The following is a 22,532-nucleotide window of genomic DNA, read 5'->3' on the forward strand; positions in this document are numbered from 1 at the left end:
CTCCAATGGTTTTAAATTATCTGGCAATGTATTTGCAAGTTAGATTCTACTTCCAGTTCTTACAACCACAATCAAAACAAATAACACATCCAAGGAAAGGCCTTCTGTATAAACAAACTCTTCCCTTTCATCCAGTTGCAGTCGTTGTTAGGCTTTCAGATAAGGAGCAGCTCATTATAAAGAGGCTCTTGAGTGGTCTGTTGATTTGTTTTGTTTGTGCTCTTCAGAACCTGTGTCTTCCAAAGTATTCTCTGCCGGCGCTACATACATAGTACCATCTTTTCAGGAGGCGGCTCTGCTGCCCAATGATAACTGTGTTTACTTTAATTTACATATTAGAGTCCTGCACCGGGTCAGGTATCTGTGGAACACCGGCTAAGCGAACAAGTTTCGGGCAGAAAATATCAGATTCCCTGACTGTGCAGGCAGTTTGCTGGTAATGTGCCTGGGTACCTGGGTATGGTGCAGGACTGATACCTCCCACCCAAATTTTCCACTGATTTTTTTCCTGATTGTGTGTCCAAAAAAATTCTTGCGTGCACACTTTCTTAACCTGTGTACACACTTTTAAAAAAAACTGTGTGCAGGTTAAAAATTCTCACACAAAGTTCTTTGTGCAGACCAGAACTCAAAATCAGCTTGGAGGGAACATTGCTCCCACCCTCCCCTGTGGTTTTGGAAGTTTTCTTCCCTTGTCCTCCTGATTTGGCACCGGGTGACACTTTTGATCTACAATCACATCACTTCCGTTTTTTGCAGGTCTGAAAGGTAAGTAAACACACTGCAGTTCAGATCAGGTAGCAGATCTAGGTAGGGGGGCACTTTGGGTGGCAGAAGCAGGTCAGGTTACAGGTCAGGGGGTCTGGTTCGGGCATGGGTCTGTCCAACTGTATCCATGCAGGACTATACATTAATGTAAAATAATTGTAAGGTTTAGAGGCAGAGCTGTGGCTGGATGGGGACTAACATAGACCCTAATTTCTACACTGGAGCATCAAATACAGTAAATTAAAGAGGAACTATCGCAAAAATGAATATTTAATAAAAGCTTCATCATACTGAAATAAATAACTTTGTAAATACAATCAATTAAATATTCTGTACCATTTCTGACATAATCAAGTTCATCTTCCCTATTCCTCTCTCAGCATCTGTTTCTCTTCATGCAGGAGTTGGATATTCATTGACAGTTAGATCCATTATATCTTATAGGGGGGCTCCTTTTGCCTAGAAGATATAAAATCACCAGACATCATGGGGCAAATTCACTAAGATTCGTAGTTGCGCCAGGCGCAACTTCGCCGCACTTCGCTGCACTTCGCCACACTTCGCCACACTTCGCCAGGCGTAGTTTCGCCAGCGCTCCGCAAATTCACTAAAATCCGAAGTTGCGCTCAGGGGTAGCGTAAGGTTGCGAAGTTGCACTAGCGTTGATTCGCTAAGCGAAGCGAAGTTACGCTAGCGATGGTTAATTTGCATATGGCGCTAAATTCAAATTTCAATCGAGGAATACGTACAATCACTACAAATGCCTGGGAAACCTTCAAAACATCAAATAAAAACATTATTTTGCCCTACACATGTGCCCACTGTATAGTTAAGTTGCCATGAGTTAGGAAATGTAGGGGGGAAAAATTTCGATCTTTTTCAGCCTATCACCCATGATATAGAAAAAACGCCAGCGTTTTTTGGGACTTAGAAAAAATTTGAACTTTTTTGGAAGCAATTCCTATCTACTCTATTGCGCTTCGCCTGGTCTGAGGTGGCGAAGGAAGTCTAGCGTAAAAGGTAGCGTTCAGTACACTGCGCAAGTTAGTGAATTTGCGTAGTTACATCCGTAGCGAAAATTCGCCTGGCGTAAGGGTGCGAAGTAACACTAGAGAATTTACGCCAGCGTTTGTTAGTGAATTTGCTAAGTAACGAAAATGCCCAACGCTAGCGAATTGACGCTAGCGTTCGGCGCTTAGTGAATTTGCCCCCATGTCTCTCTACATGCAGATTTGTGCAAAAGTCAGTTATTTTGTTAGATTTTGTTTGTACTGGAATCAGTTATTTGAGTGAGCTCTAATACATCTGCTAGGAAAGGAAACCCCCCCCCCCCTTTAAGATATATTGGATCTAACTGTCAATGAATATCTGACACCAAAATATTGCATGAAGAGAGAATGAGGAGAATATTGATTATTTCAGAAACGGTACAGGCAAGGCAACCACAGCCCTTTAGCCGGGAAGACCTGTGTCTCCAAAGATGCCCCAGTAGCTCCTCATCTTCTTTTCTGCTGATTCACTGCACATGCTCTGTGCTGCTGTCACTTACTGAGCTTAGGGACCCACTCACAATATACAGTACACATAGAATAGAAATGTCACAATATAAGGCTGATTAGTAATTAATACAGATAATTACTACACGGCTGCACAGAAACCAGTGTAAAAAGCATCAGAATTTAATAATCAGCCCTGTATCATCAGCTTATAATACAAACAAACCTCATTTTCTGCTGGATAATTAGTGACGAGCCCTAAGCTTAGCTTCTCAACAGCTGCTCAGAGCCCACTGAGCATGTGAGTGTCACAGACACTTTCCAAGATGGTGACCCCCTGTGACAAGTTTGAAGTCCTGGATCATTGCTGCTATTGACAAGCTGAAACTTTAGGCTGGTGCAATAAGTTCAGTATATAACACATGGCATGTTTAGCCATATTAATTTTTAAGGGTTAAGCTCTCCTTTGAGCCCTTTAAGATTTTGCATAGGCTTGTGTGACAAATAAATTCTAACCCTTTTGAATTCCATACTGTCTCCTGTGTCTCCTTCCAGGATCATCATCATCATCATTTATTTAGACAGCAAGTTACAGAGAGCTTTACAATAAACTACTAAACAATGTTATTTGCCCTGCTATAGAAGAACAGGATGATTAAGTTGACAATGTGAGGAGCCTGGGGCCCCTTTGAGTAACTGTTTATTCTTTGGTGGGCGATTAGCTTTTTCCACTTGAAAGTGCTGTGTTTTTTATGCACAATTATCTTACAATAGAACTTCCCTAACTGTGTGAGAATGAGGTCTATTGCTTCCCCTGTAGAACAGAGTCTATCTGGAATATCTTCTGATTATTTCAGGAAATTATTACACATAATGATCATTACAATCAGCTGTTTTGGGGGGGTAAGCAATTACATTTCAGATTAACTTGGCCTTTAAATGTGTGCAGTGGCTTGGTTGTTATAAAGATATGCAGCAATGTTTCCTTCGCTGTTTAATGTTAAAGAGCAGTTTATTGCAGCAACGGCTTTCAAAATATCGAGATGGCAATATTACACAGGATCAGCTTTCAACTGGGGGTTTATTTTCCACTTCCGCCTCCTCGTTCTTTAACAGGAGTTAATACTTTTATCTGGTATTAGACACAAGGAAGTTAGTATGACTAGTATCATTGGGAGGGTACGAACGATTTAACACTTTCAGTGCAATGCATGGCAGACTCTAATAAGCTGACACTGAAAATGCCGAATGCTGACACTGTAGATTCTGTGTTTCGAGATCACATGTTCCTTATACTTTTCTTATTTTCAAATCTCCCCAAAACGCCCAGTGTGGACTGACCCTAACAATGTCCTCAAAATGGCACTTGCCTGCTTTCTGTGATTGTGTCAATATATCAATTTTTAATTAATACATATAGTGTAAGTATAGTGTAAAAATGTTTATTTTGTTCAACTAACATGATAAAAAGGATTTGGAATATATCTAATTTGATATAATTAGATATCTTGAACTTGGCTAAATGGCAAATAGAGCAGTGTAACCTTGTTATGAGTTAACAGCCCCAAATAATGCTGGAACTCAATGAGGGACTTAATATGAAATGCCCAAAAAACTGGTGTGTTCCATAGCCCTAATGCTGTTGCTACTTGGGGAAAGTTTGTTTAAGTCAAGGAAATGCCTGAATACTTATTTTGAAATATTTTCATATAAATGAGTGTCAGGAATTACCAGATAACAAATGGTTTGATTTCAGACGGCATTTCACTATATAATAACTATAACTATAAAGGCCCTTACATTGTAATGCTTAATAATGCTTAGTACCATAATAGCTTTGATATATATATATATATATGTCCATGTCCATGATGTGCTACTGTTGCATCAATGCCTAAAGAATACAATTACCTGATGTGATGGGCTATTCACACCCCTGTAACTCAACAGAAGGGATCCGGGAGGTTATAAGGAACGTGGGGGCCAAATAATTGCACCACAATAATCCATATTTAGCCTCCAGTTAAACTGCAAAATGAACACTAACTCATCTATAAAGAAAGTACGTAAAATGAAACAGGAGGGAAACAATTTTAAACATATATTTCTCTCTATTACAAATAATCAGGAATAAGGTTTAAAAAGTAGTCCTTGGCTCGATCCATTCTAGCACTCCAAGAGAAATCTCACCCTAATTTTGCAGTGGAAATTAGAAATGTCCATAGTAAAAAACATATAGGGGCACATTTACTAAGGGTCGAATATTGAGGGTTAATTAACCCTCGATATTCGACCCTCGAAGTAAAATCCTTCATCTTCGAATATCGAAGTCTAAGGATTTCCTGCAAAGACTTCGATCGAGCGATCGAAGGAAAAATCGTTCGATCGAAAGTTTAAATCCTTTGAATCGAACGATTTGAAGGATTTTAATCCATCGATCAAAGGATTTTCCTTTAATCAAAAAAAGCTTAGAAACCTTATGGGGAAGGTCCCCATAGGCTAACATTGAAGTTCGGTAGGTTTAAAGTCAACGTTTTTTTTAAAGAGACAGTACTTCGACTATCGAATGGTCGAATAGTCAAACGATTTTTAGTTCGAGCCGAAGTCGTAGTCGAAGGTCGAAGTAGCCTATTCAATTGTCGAAGTACCCAAAAAAAATCTTCGAAATTCGAAGTTTTTTTTACTTCGAATCCTTCACTCGAGCTTAGTAAATGTGCCCCATAATGTGTGATCCTGTACATCACTTCTTTACTGTTTATAAAATGTGTTAAGTGAAACGTACAACTTCCGCCCCTCAGCTTCTGTGTATTTAGGGCTAACGGAACCAATAAACAAACATTTTAAAAGATGGGTAACAAAAAGCTAGTGAAAAATACTGTGACTTGCAACGTTTTGTTAACAAAATGTTTTACACGCTCTAAAATAGAAGCCATTATACGCTGCCATTGTGTATATGTTGTGATGGTGAAAAGGCAACTCGGTTAGTCTCTTTGTTCTTAACACAAACATGGCGTAACAAACGGACCCAAGGAAATGCTGATGAAAGACGTTTCCTTTTGGCAGTATATGTTATTGTGTTGTGCTTAAACATCTCTAATGTACAGACTAAATGGGAAGTGACAACTAACGGCTTTCTTTTCATTGCCATGAGACCAGGTCCTGACTGAGAATTAAAATAGGCCCTGGCATTTCAGGTACACAGAGGCCCAATCAGCCCCCACCAGCCCACTAAATACTGACTTTATATGGCTCCTTATAGCAGCCCCTCTGGCATTTGCCAGAACCAACAGATTGCCAGTCCGGGCCTGCATGAGACCATATAGTTGCTTTCCATCACTAAAATATCTGCTTCAAAGTACTGTATCAAAAACCTGCACCATCTTTAATGTTAGCTAGTTAACTCCAGACCCTGTAGTGAAAGAGTGTGGAAGGGTTTAAAGGAGAAGGAAAGGCTAAAATTAAGTAAGCTTTATCAGAAAGGTCTATATAAATATACCAGTAAATCCTCAAAGTAATGCTGCTCTGAGCCCTCTGTCAAAAGAAACACAGTATTTCTTTCCTTCTATTGTGTACACACGGACTTCTGTATCAGACTTCCTGTTTTCAGCATAAACCTCCAGGGCAGGGCTTGAGCATGCTCAGTTTGCTCCTCTCCCCCTCCCTCCTCCCCTCTCTGCTGTAATCTGAGCCCAGAGCTATGACTGAGCAGGGAAACTCAGGCAGGAAGTGATGTCACACCAACTGAATATGGCAGCTGCTATCCTAAACAAACAGAGAGAGTGTCTAGAGCCGTTTACTCAGGTATGGTAAAGCATTCCGCAGAATAAAAAGTGTTATAGCTTGCACTAATGTGGCTAATCTATTAACAATAAACTGCTTCGGTACCTTTCCTTCTTCTTTAATAATTAGTATTCCTTATGAACATGGTACGAGCCATTGCTGTTCCGACTCCCACACATTCTGCATAATAAGCTGATAGAGATAGATAGCAGTCAATTTGTTTTAATGTGTAATCCCTGTTGCTACAGTGGAAGATTATTAACTCCCGTGCTTGTCATTTCACATTAATGGAGTCGATTAAAATAACGTGACAGGAAATACAAGAAGTCGTTCAATTATATTTCCCCATATATAATGAAGGCACTGTTAATCTCACTACCACGTATCTTCCATGAAAAAAGTATAAAGTCTCAGAGCTGATATAGCGGAGGCTTTCTGTGATCTGAGGCTGTACAGCTCCAACCTGAGTCATCGCACTCTCAGTATTTGGCGCTGACATGCTGATAACCAAGGATTATAATGCGCTCAGAGAATTATTTTTTAGAAGGGTGGAATTGCATCTCAACTGAAATTACAAAAACACCCCTGGAATACGCTGTGGCATGTGGTACTTACTTTCTGATTTGTTGTATTAACAGGAAAACTTAATTTTTTGAATTCAGTGGCTTTAAGGTGAGAGACACACGCTCAGTTTAGGGGAGATTAGTCGCCCGGTGACAAATCTCCTCTTATTCGGAGCGACTAATCTCCCCAAACTGCCACTCGTCGGCTAGAATGTAAATCGGCAATCGGTGTGCTTCGTTTTCCAAAGTCACACGAAGTTGCCTCACGAGGAAACTTCAGACGACTTTGGAAAATGTATCGATCCAAGTGCCATCACGCCGGCAATTTTGATTCTAGACGGCGGGAGGCAGTTCGGGGAGATTAGTGCCCTGAAGCAGGCCCGGACTGGCAATCTGTGGGTTCTGGCAAATGCTATAAGGTGCAATAGAAAGTCAGTATTTAGTGGGCTGGTGGGGCCTGTTTGGGCCTCTGTGTACCTGAAATGCCAGGGCCTATTTTAATTCTCAGTCCGGACTTGCCCTGAAAAGGCGATTTATCGCCGGCCGACTAAATCTCCCCGAATCTGAGCGTGTCTCTGCCCTTAAAGGGGAAGAAAGGCACTCTTTACTTGGGGTGCCAAAAGTAAGGCACCCCCAAGGGATTGTATATACTTTCTTCACATCTCGGGCCGGTGCTCCTATCAGCAGATAACTGAACTGGTCCAGGGGTTCTTCCAGCGAGCGATCGGCTTCAAGCTTCTTCTTTCTTCGCGTAGGTGCGCATGCACAGTAGTGCAAAAAGCCGAACTTTGACTAAGAAGTCAGTTATTTCATTCTACTGTGCATGCACCTGCCCCGGGAAATTTGAAGAAAGAAGCAGAAGGAAGCCGATTGCTCCTTGGTGTTCGCTGGAATAACCCCCAGACCAGTGCAGCTTTCTCCTGATAGGAGCACCGGCCCAGGGTCTGAGGTAAGTATATATAATCACTTGGGGGTGCCTAACTTTTGGCACCCCAATTAAATATGCCTTTCCTTCTCCTTTAAACCAAAGTAATCAAGGCTATTATACCCTGTAAGTACCCCCTTATTTACCACCTTTTTTCTGCTATTGCCATGGCATAATTGTTGGGTATAGGATAAATAACTGTAATGATGCTGCTTTGCTTTAGTGTCAGAGAGAACAGATAACAGATGCCTTACAGTCCACCTTTAAGTTAACATTTAGTATGTTATAGAATGGACAATTCTAACTCTCTACATCATACTAAAAGTTAACTCAAAGGTGAACAACCCCTTTAAATCCAATGAACATTTTTAATGCACTTACAGTTAGGGATGCACCGAATCCACTATTTTGGATTTGGCCGAACCCCCGAATCCTTCTTAAAGGATTCGGCCGAATACCGAACCGAATCTGAATCCTAATTTGCATAGGCAAATTAGGGGTGGGAAGGGGAAAACATTTTTTACTTCCTTGTTTTGTGACAAAAAGTCACGCATTTTCCCTCCTGTCACTAATTTGCATATATAAATTAGGATTCAGATTCGGTTCGACCAGGCAGAAGGATTCGGCTGAATCCTGCTGAAAAAGGCCGAATCCTGGCTGAATCCCGAACCGAATCCTGGATTTAGTGCATCCCTACTTACAGTATGTTGAAAATTTGTTTGTTATGCAACATTTTATTTTTGGTTTTACATCCCCCATAAAATGTTAATATCAGAACACCAGGGCGGACAAAGGAATGCTTGCAGGGGCGTAACTATAGAGGAAGCAGACCCTGCAGCTGCAGGGGGGCCCAGGAGGTATAGGGGCCCCATGAGGCTGTAGTTCTTATACAATTTCAATAAATATTGATAAAACAGGACAACCTCTGCATATGTTGGGGGCCCTAAAATTAATTTACTGTGGGGCCCAGTAACATATAGTTATGCCACTGAATGCTTGTATTGAAATGTTTGGATAGGCTGGCTGGGCGATTAGTCTATACATGGGGGAGGGGGGGTTAGACAGGCGTGAATATTTACCCCACAATTTCATGGATATGGTGACCCCGAAATGCACAGATATTGTGTCGTGTGTCAAACAGAATGCAGTAAAGTAATAATAACAACAGCAATAGCAACACATGCTGAAGAGTATTTAAAGGAGAATTCAACCGTAAAGTAAAACACCCCTAGCCCCCTACCCTACATAGAACCCCCTCCCTCCTAGCCGAGCTGCTACTCCAGGAAAATGCCCCTAACTCTTTACTTAACCCTCCGTGTAGATTCTGTCCAGCGGAGTTCATGGCAGCCATCTTCCGGCTCTTTGGTAATCTTCTAAATGAGATCGGCGATACCGTGCATGCGCCGATACGGAGATTTCGAAGATAACCAAAGAGAAGAAGATGGCTGCCGTGAACTCAGCTGGACAGAATCTGCACCGAGGGGTAAGTAAAGAGTAAGGGGCATTTGCCCGGGGTAGCAGTTAGGCTGGGGGGGAGGAGGAAGGGGGGTCTATGTAGGGTAGAGGGCTAGGGTTTTTTTTACTTTACGGTTAAAAAATTCAACTCCGGAACGAACAATGCGCCAAATTTTTATTTCATGCTAATTCTCCTTTAAGTATAAGAGACAATAGGTCAAAACTTGCTGTGAATCATTTTGTGTGTCAACCTGACAAGCATAAACCAGGTCATGACAAAACCTACATCCACACCCACTATTTATATAAGCACAATGGCTTGTGTATTAATATTACATCATTGAAACCAGAGAACTATACATGATTTTAAGACACTGGTGCTAAATTGCACTAGTGCAGTTACCCAACACAACCAATCAGATCTTTGCTTTCAGTTTAAACATGTAGCAGACCTGCAACTGCATTTATACAATTAGCAATTGTGTTGAAATAAGCTTCCTTTAGGGCTGGGACACACTGGGCGATTTGGGGAGATTTAGTCGCCTGGCGACTAATCGCCGCGACTTTTCTCCCCGAATGCCTCCCCTCGTTCTGCGCCTGGCTAAAATGAAAAATCGCCTGCGCTAATCACACGCGGCGATTCGTTTTCTGAAATCACCCGAAGTTGCCTCACGAGGAAACTTCGGGCGACTTCGGAAAACGAATCGCCGCGTGTGATTAGCGCAGGCGATTTTTCATTTTAGCCAGGCGCAGAGCGAGGGGAGGCATTCGGGGAAGATTGGTCGTGGAAAGTCGCGGCGATTAGTCGCCAGGCGACTAAATCTCCCCAAATCGCCCAGTGTGTCCCTACCCTTATTCTGGAATAAAGCAGAAACTGTAATACAGATATGGAATGTTATCCAGAAAGTTCCAAATAACGGGAAGGCTGTCTCCCATAGACTCCATTTTTTAACAATTCTGTTTATTGAAATGAGCAGAGAAAACATAAGCGCAATGCTACTATAGTACATGTGTGAGTTTGCATATTTTAAAGAACAAGGTCAACAATAAACTTGACAAATAACATTGTGCAAATGGTGAGTGTTCATTGTTTACAAGTATAAATATTTCTAATCATTTGTACCATAGCATGTGTGGAAGGCGCGGTTTCTATGAGTTATGTCTATGGGTTGGCAGTAAGTTATTGCCGTTGAGGTGTGAAGGGAAGTCATGTCATGACTATTTAATAGGGATTAAAGTTTCCAGGAGTATGTGCATAAATTTCCAGTCTCCTAGAGGAGGTATCCACTGGTCCAGCGGGAAAACTCACCTGAATATATCTAAAAAGCATCTGATTAGGTAATGTGTTTTTGTCTTTAAGGGTTTGGAATTGCATCAGTTCACCTTCTGCAAATATATCAGTTATATATTTAAACCCATAGAGTGCCCATAGGTGAGGGTCTGGAATATTTTTGAAGTGTTTCAGCTTGGGGTTACACCATATACTTAGAGCAGTGGTGGGTCAGTTTAGAGGAAAGGTTTAGGGTCACCTGCCATGCATACACTGTGTGGTTGTTTCTAAAGGGACAGCAGCAGGGATGACCATCTCTCAACCTTAGACTCAATATACCTAAGAACTGGGGGGAGATTTAATTCTACAAATTTCTTGAGGTCTCTGTGAATCCATATCCCCAGATTTTTAAAAGACTCCATCCATTAGAGGCCATGCAGGTTTATGGTGACCTCAGAGGCTTTGGGGTCAGAAGAAAAGAGGGTAGACTTAGTCCACTTGATTTCGAAGCTGGAGTATGCCGTATGTGTAATAATGATGCTCAATGCTGCCCAGAGTGCCTGGTCAGGGTTAGCTAGGTACTCAGAAACTCAATTTTAATCAAATAATTAAATATAATACTATAAATAAATATAAAATAATGTCATATTTTTTTTAATGATTTCCTTTTTCTCTGTAATAATAAAACAGTCGCTTGTACTTTATCGCAACTAAGATATAATTAATCCTTATCGGATGCTATTGGGTTTATTTAATGTTCAGTTTATTTATTTTTTAGTAGATTTAATGTATAGAGATCCAAATTACAGAAAGAACCCTTATCCAAAGAAAAACACATGTTGGGAGCATTCTGGGTAACAGGTCCCATGCCTGTAATAGAAATTCTTCCTTTTTATCCTACTACAAACTCAACTGCCATTTCTAATACACTTTTGATAGCTCTTTTCACTAAAACTTTTCTGGGTACGGCAGCCACCAGTTGGCTATATATAGGATGTGCTGAGCATTAAGCCATGGATGGTCCTAAGACCTTAAATGTACAGAGACTCAGAGGACCTAGTCCACCACAAATAAATTGTTCATGGCATCCTACAAAATGATCTGCCCCATATTTGATAACCAGCTGGGGAATTGTCCAAGCTTTTCATTGGTTCGGGAGGAAATATAATATATCTTAAATAATATATAATATATATTTAAGGGAATGGAGAGGAACAGATAGACGTCTGATGCTCTTTTGACACTTTCCATAAATCAAATACATATTATAAATTCATATACATCATTTAATTAGGAACAGATCTGCTTAATAGCAAAGTATGTAATATTTCATCTGCTGAGCCATACAGCGTTGGCTCATGCAAGTTCCACTAAAAAAGCTATGGCTTAACTGGCAATTCAGACAGTCAACGGCTGATCCAAAATGCTGTAACCTAAGCATGTATGCTGCATACAAAATGCAATGATTAACCCTAGGACAACACAAAGCAAACAGGTTTACTTATTAGATATCCTGCAGACTAACGTGTGTATCTTGTTACCTTCTGTTAAATGATCCACTCAGAACGACTTAAGGTGGCAACATGTCACTGGTCAAAATAATGCCTTGAGATCCACATACAGTGTCTGTGTACCCAAAGCAAAAGTCATGGTGATCACCTAACATAACTTTTTGAGCGATTTAAAGGAACGGAAACACCAAAAATTTAAAGTGTATCCCTGTCATTACAATATACTGTACTATTACCCTGCATTAGTAAAAGTTCTGTGTTTGCTTCAGAAACCTTACTATAGTTTATATAAACAAGCTGTTGTGTAATCACGGGGGCAGCCATTCAAGCTGGAGAAAAGGCACAGGTCACCTAGCAGATAACAGATACCGTAAGCATGTATGTAGCATACAGTAGTATCTTATCTGTTATCTGATGTGTATCCTGTGCTTTTTCTCCATTTTTCCAGCTTGAATGTCTGCCCCATAGCTTATTTACATACACTATTGTAGTCTTTCTGAAGTGAACACGCCGGTTTTACCAGTGCAGGGCAGCAGTACATATATTTCAATTACTTTGATACACTTTCATTTTTTGATACACACACTATTGTAGTCTTTCTGAAGTGAACACACCAGTTTTACCAGTGCAGGGCAGCAGTACATATATTTCAATTACTTTGATACACTTTCATTTTTTGATACACACACTGTTTCTTTAAGAACATAAGAGAGGAGCTCCATTGCATAGAGCTGTTGTACATGAGAACACATGCTGCAGCCCAGTCCTATCATACACACATAAAGATATACAGGCAAGAGAGAAAATTATATAAAAGGATACGTAAAGGAAAGTGTGTATCACCGGGCTGGTGTCCACTTCACTAAATATTGCACTTTCAGTGGCACCATGTTGTAAGAGGTCCCTGGTCCCTTGAAACAAGCCAGACCCCATGCACTATAGTAGGAACTGACAAATTTACCTTACTACAAATTAACTTGGTCCCAACATTTGTAATGAACCACTGGGATATTTCAGAATATGGTGGTGCACTGCTGGAATAACTTTACCCTGGGTCAGTGCAATATAGAGCAAAGGGAAGCGCTGGCCTGGGGTCTACGGTTAGTGATTGTTATCACATATTACATATAAGGTTAGTGATTGTTATCACATATTATATATTGGAACCACCAAGCAAATAACACTTAACTTGTCCTTTACCCCAATTATTTGCAGCCACAGAATGTGGCAAAAAAGTGATGTCTCTTGCGACAATCTGTATCTCAGCCTGTAGAGAAACTCCTTATTTGCCTCCATGCACGCCATTATTTGGATGCTGATAAGCGATTTTGGCCCAAAAACCCATACATTTGTGTTTGCAGTTATAAAAATAAAATAACATTCATAGGTGCTTTCCATTCATCAGAATGAAAGACATCAGGGACAGATATTGAGATAAGCTCAAAAACCGGCAGCACCGGGTTTTACATAGGGCATGCTCTAAATGCTCTGTTACAATGATAAACACAATATCAACCATAAAGCAAGACTGTATTGCTGCTTCTGTCACTTACATCATATCCTGTGTGCCAAAAATGCATTAAAGTTCCAAAAACGCTGGCGACTTTTTTGAAGCGCGATTGCCTGCAAAAGTCCTAACAAACTTTTTTCGGGTAACCGGTTTTCTCCAGACATTTTATAACATATGGAAAATAAATTTTACAATGGGCTCATGTGTAGGGCATTATATTAACTCTCTTGTCTTTATTAAGGTTCCCAGGACATTTGTAAGAAAAAGTGGTAACTTCAAGCATTTGCACCAACATTTATAATAAAGACGTCCATACAACTAAGGCAAACTTAAAATGAATGCTATAATTATTATGACTGTATCCATATCCTTGTACACAAGTATATAAAAGTATACATTAATAATAAAAAGACAACGCTGAAATCTGGAGTAAGTTCTCAATGCAGGATACGCAGAATTTTCCCTAATGCTTAAAGGATAAGTAAACCTTTAAAACAAGTGAATGTAAAATTGATGAGAGTTCTAAGCACTTTTGCAATGGACATTCATTTTTTCGTAACCAGAAGAACATCACACCAGGTCTCTTTCTTTCTCCTGACAACTTCCTTGACTACTTGGTGGTCATAGAATGACCAGCAGGTGTCGCTGTTGTAACAAAATTCATTCATGTATCCCATAATATCTTGGAATGAAAAGAAAATAAATAATAAATGTACATTGCAAAAGTTCTTAGAATAGCACTCTCATCAATTTTAGGTTCACTTATTTTAAAGGTTTACTTATCCTTTAAAGCAAAGTGGCATCATTCAGGCCAAAAATTTAAATAGAGAAAACGGGACATTGTCCACCTGGCCGGTTGTCGTTAAACTACAATTCTCAAAATCAAACTTCAGTCCTATGGCTGTATAATGGGAACAACAATGCAGAAGAGCTAAAAAGGCTTCATGTTGCACAGTGCTGATTCATACACCAAAAATATCCAGTTTAAGTTACACGGAACATCAGTGACATAATTTCCTATGTTTTTACATGCAATTTAAAAAGGCTTTAGTGAAAAACATTGTATCCTCTTCTCTACACAATATCAGGTGACACAAACACTGCCAGGAGTAACTCCCTGACTTTTGTCCCTTAAACATTCCATAATTATGTTTAAAAAAACAGCCGATGTTAATAGGGGCTGATAATATAAAATATAATGTGTGATGTTGTTATAATATCAGGGCTTGCCATCATAACATGGGGTGATGTTATTATAATAAGGGGGTGTGCCATAATGATATAAAAGGGGGTGTGCCATTTTATAATAGGGGTGTGCCATTTTAATATAAAAGGGGGTGTGCCATTATCAGGGAGGTACTATTATTATTATAGGGGGTGTGCCATTTTAATATAAAAGGGGGTGTGCCATTACCAGGGAGGTACTATTATTATTATAGGGGGAGTGCCATTTTAATATAAAAGGGGGTGTGCCATAATGAGTTGTTATTATTACTTTATAATAGGGGTGTGCCATTTTAATATAAAAGGGGGTATGCCATACCAGGGAGGTACTATTATTATTATAGGGGGTGTGCCATTTTAATATAAAAGGGGGTTTGCCATAATGAGTTATTATAACTTTATAATAGGGGGAGTGCCATTTTAATATAAAAGGGGGTGTGCCATTACCAGGGAGGTACTATTATTATAGGGGGTGTGCCATTTTAATATAAAAGGGGTTTGCCATAATGAGTTATTATAACTTTATAATAGGGGGTGTGCCATTTTAATATAAAAGGGGGTGTGCCATTACCAGGGAGGTACTATTATTATTATAGGGGGTGTGCCATTTTAATATAAAAGGGGGTTTGCCATAATGAGTTATTATAACTTTATAATAGGGGGTGTGCCATTTTAATATAAAAGGGGGTGTGCCATTACCAGGGAGGTACTACTATTATTATTATAGGCGGTGTGCCATGCATTGTAATAATAATATAAATACATGTAAAACATGTCTGTGTTGTATGGAAGAGTCAGCCTGGTGCTAATAATTAATGCTAAGCGTTAATGATGATTAAGATAATGCCATTATTGCACAGATCAGACAAGCACCTACCCATCTGGCATAGGATTCACTGTATGTATAGGATTTACTGTATGTATGGGAGGATCCATAGAGGGGGGGGGGAGCTGTCACTGGCAGCACACAGGGCCCTGTAGGAAAAGGGACAAAAAGAAAGAGGATTCCCCCCCCCCATGCCCAGTGTCACCTGCCGCCTCCTCCCCTCCCAGCAGTCTTACCGCAGCGTGGGCCCCAAGCACGCAGTGTCTGTATTCTCGATCTCCTGCAGGATTCTTTCGTGCTCAGTGACGGTCTCCAGGCTCCCGCTGCTCTCCGCCATCTTGCTGGGAAGGGAGGTCTCCCGAGCTGCCGGTGACAGGCAGCGTCGCTTGCTGCTGCGGTGGCGTTGGTGTCTGTGGTACTGTTTCTATTGCAGGAAGGGAGTCATGACGGCAGCGACCGCTAGAGGGAGCAAGAGCGGAGGCTGAGCCCCAGCGTTTCGCATATAAGTAGGGATTCCCAGGGAAATCCATCAGCGCTTGAGCTCACACACTTTATTATCATCATTGCTATCAGGCATATATAGTGAATAAAGTACCCCCTATTGTAAAATATAAGGATGTTAAAAGTCACGAGGAGTTTTAGTCATGTGACAAAAATGACATCACTACTCACCGTTTATAACTGATGACATCACTCGTCGTCTAGTCACTGTTTATATAGTGAATAAAGTACCCCCTCTTGTATTATATAAGGATATTATAAGTCACCGAGGAGTTTCATGACCATATAAATGTACGAGGCTGAAGGCCTTTATACAGGTCATGTATTATAATACACAAGTTTCATTGAGTCAGGTGACAGAAATTACATCAAAACTCACCGTTTATAACTGATGACATCAGAACTCACCGTTTATAAGGATATAATTTACAAGAAATTCGTGGCTTTTGTGTATTATATATATAGTGAATAAAGTACCCCCTATTGTAATGGCTCTGGTATATTATATGTTTATACTAGTGATGGGCAAATTTGTCCGATTTCGTTTTGCCATGAATTTCGTGAATTTCCAGTCACATTTGCAAAACGTGCTAAAAATTTGCAAAACTTAGATTTTGATGCCGTCGACAATGGACGTCATTAATCGTTGTTGGCGTCTAGATTGATTGTCAATTCCGTGAAATGCAGAAATTCGCCGCAAATTCGCCCATCACTGGTTTATACATTACAGGTGCACCCAATGGCCAAGCCAGGGTTCCCAGTTTTATATTTCCATTCATTTTTCTACATTAAAGAGGACATTTTTACCATTTCCCCGTAAGTTGGGACAGATTTCTATATTTATTTACATATACCAATTATTCTCAGACCAGCACTCCCTGTTATAAAAATTCAGTTATTTTATTGTTACATCGTATCTATGCCCTATGCACGTATCTAGCCAAAGGCTATAAAAAAAAATAGCCCAATTTGTGTACTGAAAAAAGGGACATTAGTGTATAAATTAAAACAATAAGTTTATCAAATCAATTAAGTGTCTGGAATTTTCCATTAATTTTTCTACATTAAAGAGGACATTTTTACCATTTCCCCGTAAATTGGGACAGATTTCTATATTTATTTACATATATATATTTATATGAATTTATATACCAAACACAGCAGAAGATATCCACGCAGGTGCTGATCTGCTCACTGCTCCCCATCAGCAGGCTTGCACGCTTAATTTGCATTAAAAAAATTAGGCAGGTTTTGAAAGTCCAAACGTGCGGCAACTTTAAAAACTAGCCCAAATCCGTAAATTGGCGGGTTTGAACTTTTAGAACCTGCCACTAATTTTTAAAACTAGCCCAATTTGGCTAGAAACCCGCCAACCTGGCAATCCTGGGCCAAGCTCATCTTCGTCTGTATTTACTCATTCCAGTGCTGAGGATCCCACAATGCATTATGGGTTTTGTAGTCCTTCTGGGCATGACCTTGATAGATGAAAGCACAGCAGATGACAGGAACATTTTTATAAAATATAAATGGAATTGCAGCACCTGACAGCTGTCTGTCCAAACTAAAGCTTATTTTGGGTCCATGGCAAAAATCGTTTTAGGACACCGCTTACAGGGGTTGCTCACCTTTGAGTTAACTTTTAGTGGGATATAGAGAGTGATATTCCAAAAAAATTTCCAGTTGGTTTTCATTTTTTATTATTTATGGGTTTTGAGTTATTTAGCGTTTTATTCAGCAGGTCTCCGGTTTTCCACATCAGGGGCGCAACCATCCCATCTTCCGTCAGCTCCAGGGCCCCTCTCATCTACCTAAACCCTCCTCCATCCGCTTCCTCCCACCCCTACCTAGAACATACCTGGTCAGGGTGGGGAGAGGTCAGAGAGAGCTTCAGGCAGGCCTGGGGTATAGTGATATGTAGGCCGGCCCAATACCTGCGAGTTTACCCATGGGATGGGCGGGTTTGGGCCGACCTCGCACTCTTTATTGTGTGTAGCGGGCGGGTGCGGGTTCAGATCTTCTCCTGCTCTCCCCGCCCGCCACCGTCAAATGCCAGCTTGTGACTTCCGGGTTCTTCTGTTATAGACGATGAGCCTGCTCGCCCCTTTTGTGACATCATCAGTGGAGCGGGGCGGCACGGATCTATAAAAGGAACACGGAAGTCGGGTGTGGGTAAAGGGATGGCAGGTGGCGGGCGGGAAATCCCAACCCGCACATCACTACGGGGGAACAGATCCGGACTGGCAGGGACCATGCCACCAGTTTTTTTTTTTTGGCTGTTTGGCAGTAACATGCGTTCTTAAAGGGGTGGTTAACTTGTAGTATGTTATAGTGTGGCTAATTCTAAGCAGCTTTTCAATTGGCCTTCATTTTTTCTTTTTTATAGTTTTTTAATTATTTGCCTTCTTCTTCTGACTCTTTTCAGCTTTCAATTGGGGGTCACTGACCCCATCCAAAAACAAATGCTTTGTAAGGCTGCAAACTTATTGTTATTGCTACTTTTTATTACTCCACTTTCTATTCAGGCCTCTCCTATTCATATTCCAGTCTCTTATTCAAATCAATGTGTGGTTGCTAAGGTAATTTGGACCCTAGCAACCAATTGCTCAAACTGGAATGCAAAGCTAAATAACTCGAAAACCACAAATAATAGGAAATGAAAACAAATTGTCTCTGAATATCACTCTCTACATCATAATGAAAGTTAATTTAAAAGCAACAACCCCTTTTTAAGAAAATATTGACATAAAAACTGTCACACTTTGTTTATTGTTTAGCTATGAGATGGGGGTTAAGCAGTAGGACATTGAATGAGAGTGTCTCTTTAAACAAGCCGTAGCTCCATAAAATGTTCATTTCCTATAAAATATTTTGACATGTTTCATTTGAGATGAACAGTTAAAGATGAAGCGTGTTCGTTTTAATCACCTAATTAAATATCAGAAACGTCAAGCCCCAAACAACTTTATGGGCTTATAGCATTAAACGGCAAAGACAAAGCAGATTGACAGTTGTTACAGTGGAATACAAGGAATGTATGGAGGGTAGGACTCAATACAATACCCTCTTTCAGCTTTGTTTTTCCACAACCTAATTTCATCAGAACAAGCCTGTAGAAATAAGATAGCTATCTTTCTAAATTAATAATGGATATTTGTAAGGCTCTCTGCAAGTCGGACAGTGTATTCTTGCCTGAGAGCTGCTACGATGTCCTGCCAAACTGCAATCCGATCACATGCTGGTCCCAAAATGATAACCCCCCTATAATGTGAGTTTCTGAGAATATGTCTGGTGTCCAAATGTATCCTACTCCTAGCTTCATAACTCTTTTACTACATGAGATTCTGATACTGTATATATAGTGAATAAAGTACCCCACCTTGTAAATTATAAGGATATTATAAGTTACCGAGGAGTTTCATGACCATATAAAAACACGAGTGTTTTCATACAGGTCATAGAACTCCGAGGTAACTTCTAATATCCTCATATTTTGCAACTGGGGGTACTTTATTTATAATAATACACAAGTTTCAGTGAGTCATGTGACAGAAATGACATCAGAACTCACCGTTTATAATTGATGATATCAGAACTCACCTTTTATAAGGATATAATTTACAAGATATTCATAGCTTTTGTGTATTATATTAATATATAATAAACAAAATCCATGAATATCCTGTAACTTATATCCTTATAAACCGCTCTTAGTGATGTCATCAGTTATAAACAGAGCTTAGTGATGTCAATATAGTCACATGACTCACTAAAACTTGTGTATTATAATAAATAAAGTACAAGTTGTTGGAAAATATAAGGATATTAGAAGTAACCTCTGAGTTCCATAACCTCGGTGACTTATGATATCTTTATATTTTACAATAAGGGGTACTTTATTCACTATAGTATACCCACAAGATGGTTTTTGGAGTAGATGCTGCAGAATTATATGATAAAAAATCCTCATCAGAATAAATCCTAAAGTTTAAAAAAAAAATAAACCCTTTTCTATAAGTAGAGCTTATCTTCTATATCTATATCAACCTGCAAATGTGCCTCAAGGGGGCAGTGCCTTGAGATCTCCCTGAATATATTTGCTTTATTTATTTAATATTTGGAGGGGTTAAAATATAGGCTGGCCTGCATAATTATACATGTATACAGGTATGGGACCTATTGTCCAGAATGTTTGGGATTTGGGGTTTTCTGGATAACAGATCTTTCTGTAATTTGGATCTCTACTTTGTCTCCTAAAAAAAATAATTAAACATTAATTAAACCCAATAGGATTTGTTTACACCCATTAAGGATTAATTATATCTTAGTTGGGATTAAAGGGATACTGTCATGGGAAAAACATTTTTTTCAAAATGAATCAGTTAATAGTGCTGCTCCAGCAGAATTCTGCACTGAAATCCATTTCTCAAAAGAGCAAACAGATTTTTTTATATTCAATTTTGAAATCTGACATGGGGCTAGACATATTGTCAATTTCCCAGCTGCCCCAAGTCATGTGACTTGTGCTCTGATAAACTTCAATCACTCTTTACTGCTGTACTGCAAGTTGGAGTGATATTACCCCCTCCCTTTCCCCCCTCCCCAGCAGCCAAACAAAAGAACAATGGGAAGGTAACCAGATAACAGCTCCCTAACACAAGATAACAGCTGCCTGGTAGATCTAAGAACAACACTCAATAGTAAAAACCCATGTCCCACTGAGACACATTCAGTTACATTGAAAAGGAAAAACAGCAGCCTGCCAGAAAGCATTTCTCTCCTAAAGTGCAGGCACAAGTCACATGACCAGGGGTACTGTCATAGGAAAACATTTTTTTTTCTAACTGCATCATTCAAGCACCAGCAGACTGCTGCACTGAAATCTGTTTTTTCAAAATACCAAACAGATTTTTTTTATATTTAATTTTGAAATCTGATATGGGGCTAGACATATTGTCAGTTTCCCAGCTGCCGCAGTCATGTGACTTGTGCTCTGATCGCGCTTGCGCACCAGCGTTTGCGGCCAGACGTTCGGGCATGCGCGCTGGTGTGCGGCCAGACATTCGCGAATGCGCACGGGGGGGCCCGGAGTATAGTTACCCAGTGGGCCCCTCCATGTCCAGTCTGCCCCTGCCAGAAAGCAGTTCCATCCAGAAGTGCTGGCTCTTTCCGAAAGCACATGACCAAGCAAAATGACATGAGATGGCGCCTACACACCAATATTACAACAACAAAAAAATACACCTGGTTGTTCAGGAATTAAATTTTATATTGTAGAGTCAATTATTTGCAGTGTAAAAAGTGTAATTTAGAAATAAAACTACATCATAAAAATCATGACAGAATCCCTTTAAAATGCTGTTACTGGAGAAGCCACATATACTTGTTTTTATTTTGCTATGTTGCTTCTTCAGATGCCTGTTGTCAACATAATGATCGCTAATCTCATTACAGCCATACAAACTGCATTACATTTAATTTCATTTGGACTGATAGATCTTTATTTCATCTCTGTAACAGTTTTAGCAAAGCTATTGGTATGACAGCAAACCACACTGATGAAACGTGTGCTTGAATGTCATCAACAATTCATTTTTGCCTCTGTTTTAGGTTTGCAAAGTTTTTCTCACTTTTTTTTGTTTCATTTTATAGGACACTCAGCATACAGTCACATACTGCTATTAAAGGAATTCTCATGATAAAAACAACATGGCCTGAAAGCCATGTGCTTTGTGTATAGTACAGGTATGGGATCCAGAAAGCTCTGAATTACTGAAAGGCTGTCTCCCATAGACTCCATTCAGTATCGGACTGGCCCACCGGGATACCAGGAAAACTCCCGGTGGGCCCCGGTGTCAGTGGGCCCTCATGCTGCTAAACATTTGGCCTATTTCATGGCCATTCCCTAATTCTAAGAGAACAAAAAGGCTAAATAGATGGAATAATTGATTATAGTATGTAAAGAAAACAGACTAGGAGAATAGAGGTTGATTGAGGAGATGAAGAATATTGAGTGGGCCCCTGGTCTGTTTTATGGTGGGCCCCTGGTCTAAGGTTTTTGGGTGGGCCCCTGTTGTCCCAGTCCGACACTGGGTGCTATTGCCCTCCCTGCTTCCCCCCGGCCTCCTTCCCCGCTCCCCCCCACGTGCGTGTGCGCGCACACGCCCCAGATGAACTGCAACTTGCATATGAGCGCGACGGAGGGGACGCAGGGGAGGAGAGTGATGGAGGGGAGGAGACGCAGGGGAGGAGAGCGATGGAGGGGATGAGAGCAACTGAGGGGACGCAGGGGAGGAGAGCGACGGAGTGGAGCGGAAAGGGGCAGAGCAACAGAGGGGAGAGAGCGGCAGAGGGTGTGAAAACCAAAGATTGCTGTGAAAACGGACTAGGGGTAGGCAGAAGACAGTTTAAGGTAACTGCCCAGTGCCCCCCTGTTGTTGCGCCCTAGGCAGGTGCTTCTTCTGCCTACCCCTCGTTCTGACTCTGCCTCAAGCTTATTTAAAAAAATATTTCTAACTGCGAATATCAGGTCAATCCCAGATCAGTGGAACGACCCAATTTCAGTGCAAGGGTTCTGTCGGCAATAATAATGAAAAAATATGTTGCGCAGGATTGTGGGGGGAAGCTTTTCCATCACAGCTCAGTGCAGCTATTGCCAGCACAGAGAAGTCTATGCAGGGAGATTTCTGATTGGAGGAGCCAGTGC

The 22,532-nt window shown here is 40.5% G+C and overlaps 1 protein-coding gene across 3 annotated transcripts in view; it reads right to left on the bottom strand.

The window, feature by feature from the left end:
* Window positions 1–15,768, bottom strand: part of LOC108697397 (exocyst complex component 6) — a 159,117-nt gene extending 143,349 nt beyond the window's left edge. For all 3 annotated transcript variants that reach the window (XM_041570914.1, XM_041570912.1, XM_041570915.1), the window contains exon 1: window positions 15,565–15,768. In XM_041570914.1, the coding sequence (XP_041426848.1) occupies window positions 15,565–15,665 (101 nt within the window). In that variant the 5' untranslated portion in view covers window positions 15,666–15,768. The remainder of the gene's footprint in view (window positions 1–15,564) is intronic.
* Between the last annotated feature and the right edge of the window lie 6,764 nt (window positions 15,769–22,532).

Source organism: Xenopus laevis, chromosome 7S (assembly GCF_017654675.1).
Source record: "Xenopus laevis strain J_2021 chromosome 7S, Xenopus_laevis_v10.1, whole genome shotgun sequence".
NCBI lineage: Eukaryota > Metazoa > Chordata > Amphibia > Anura > Pipidae > Xenopus > Xenopus laevis.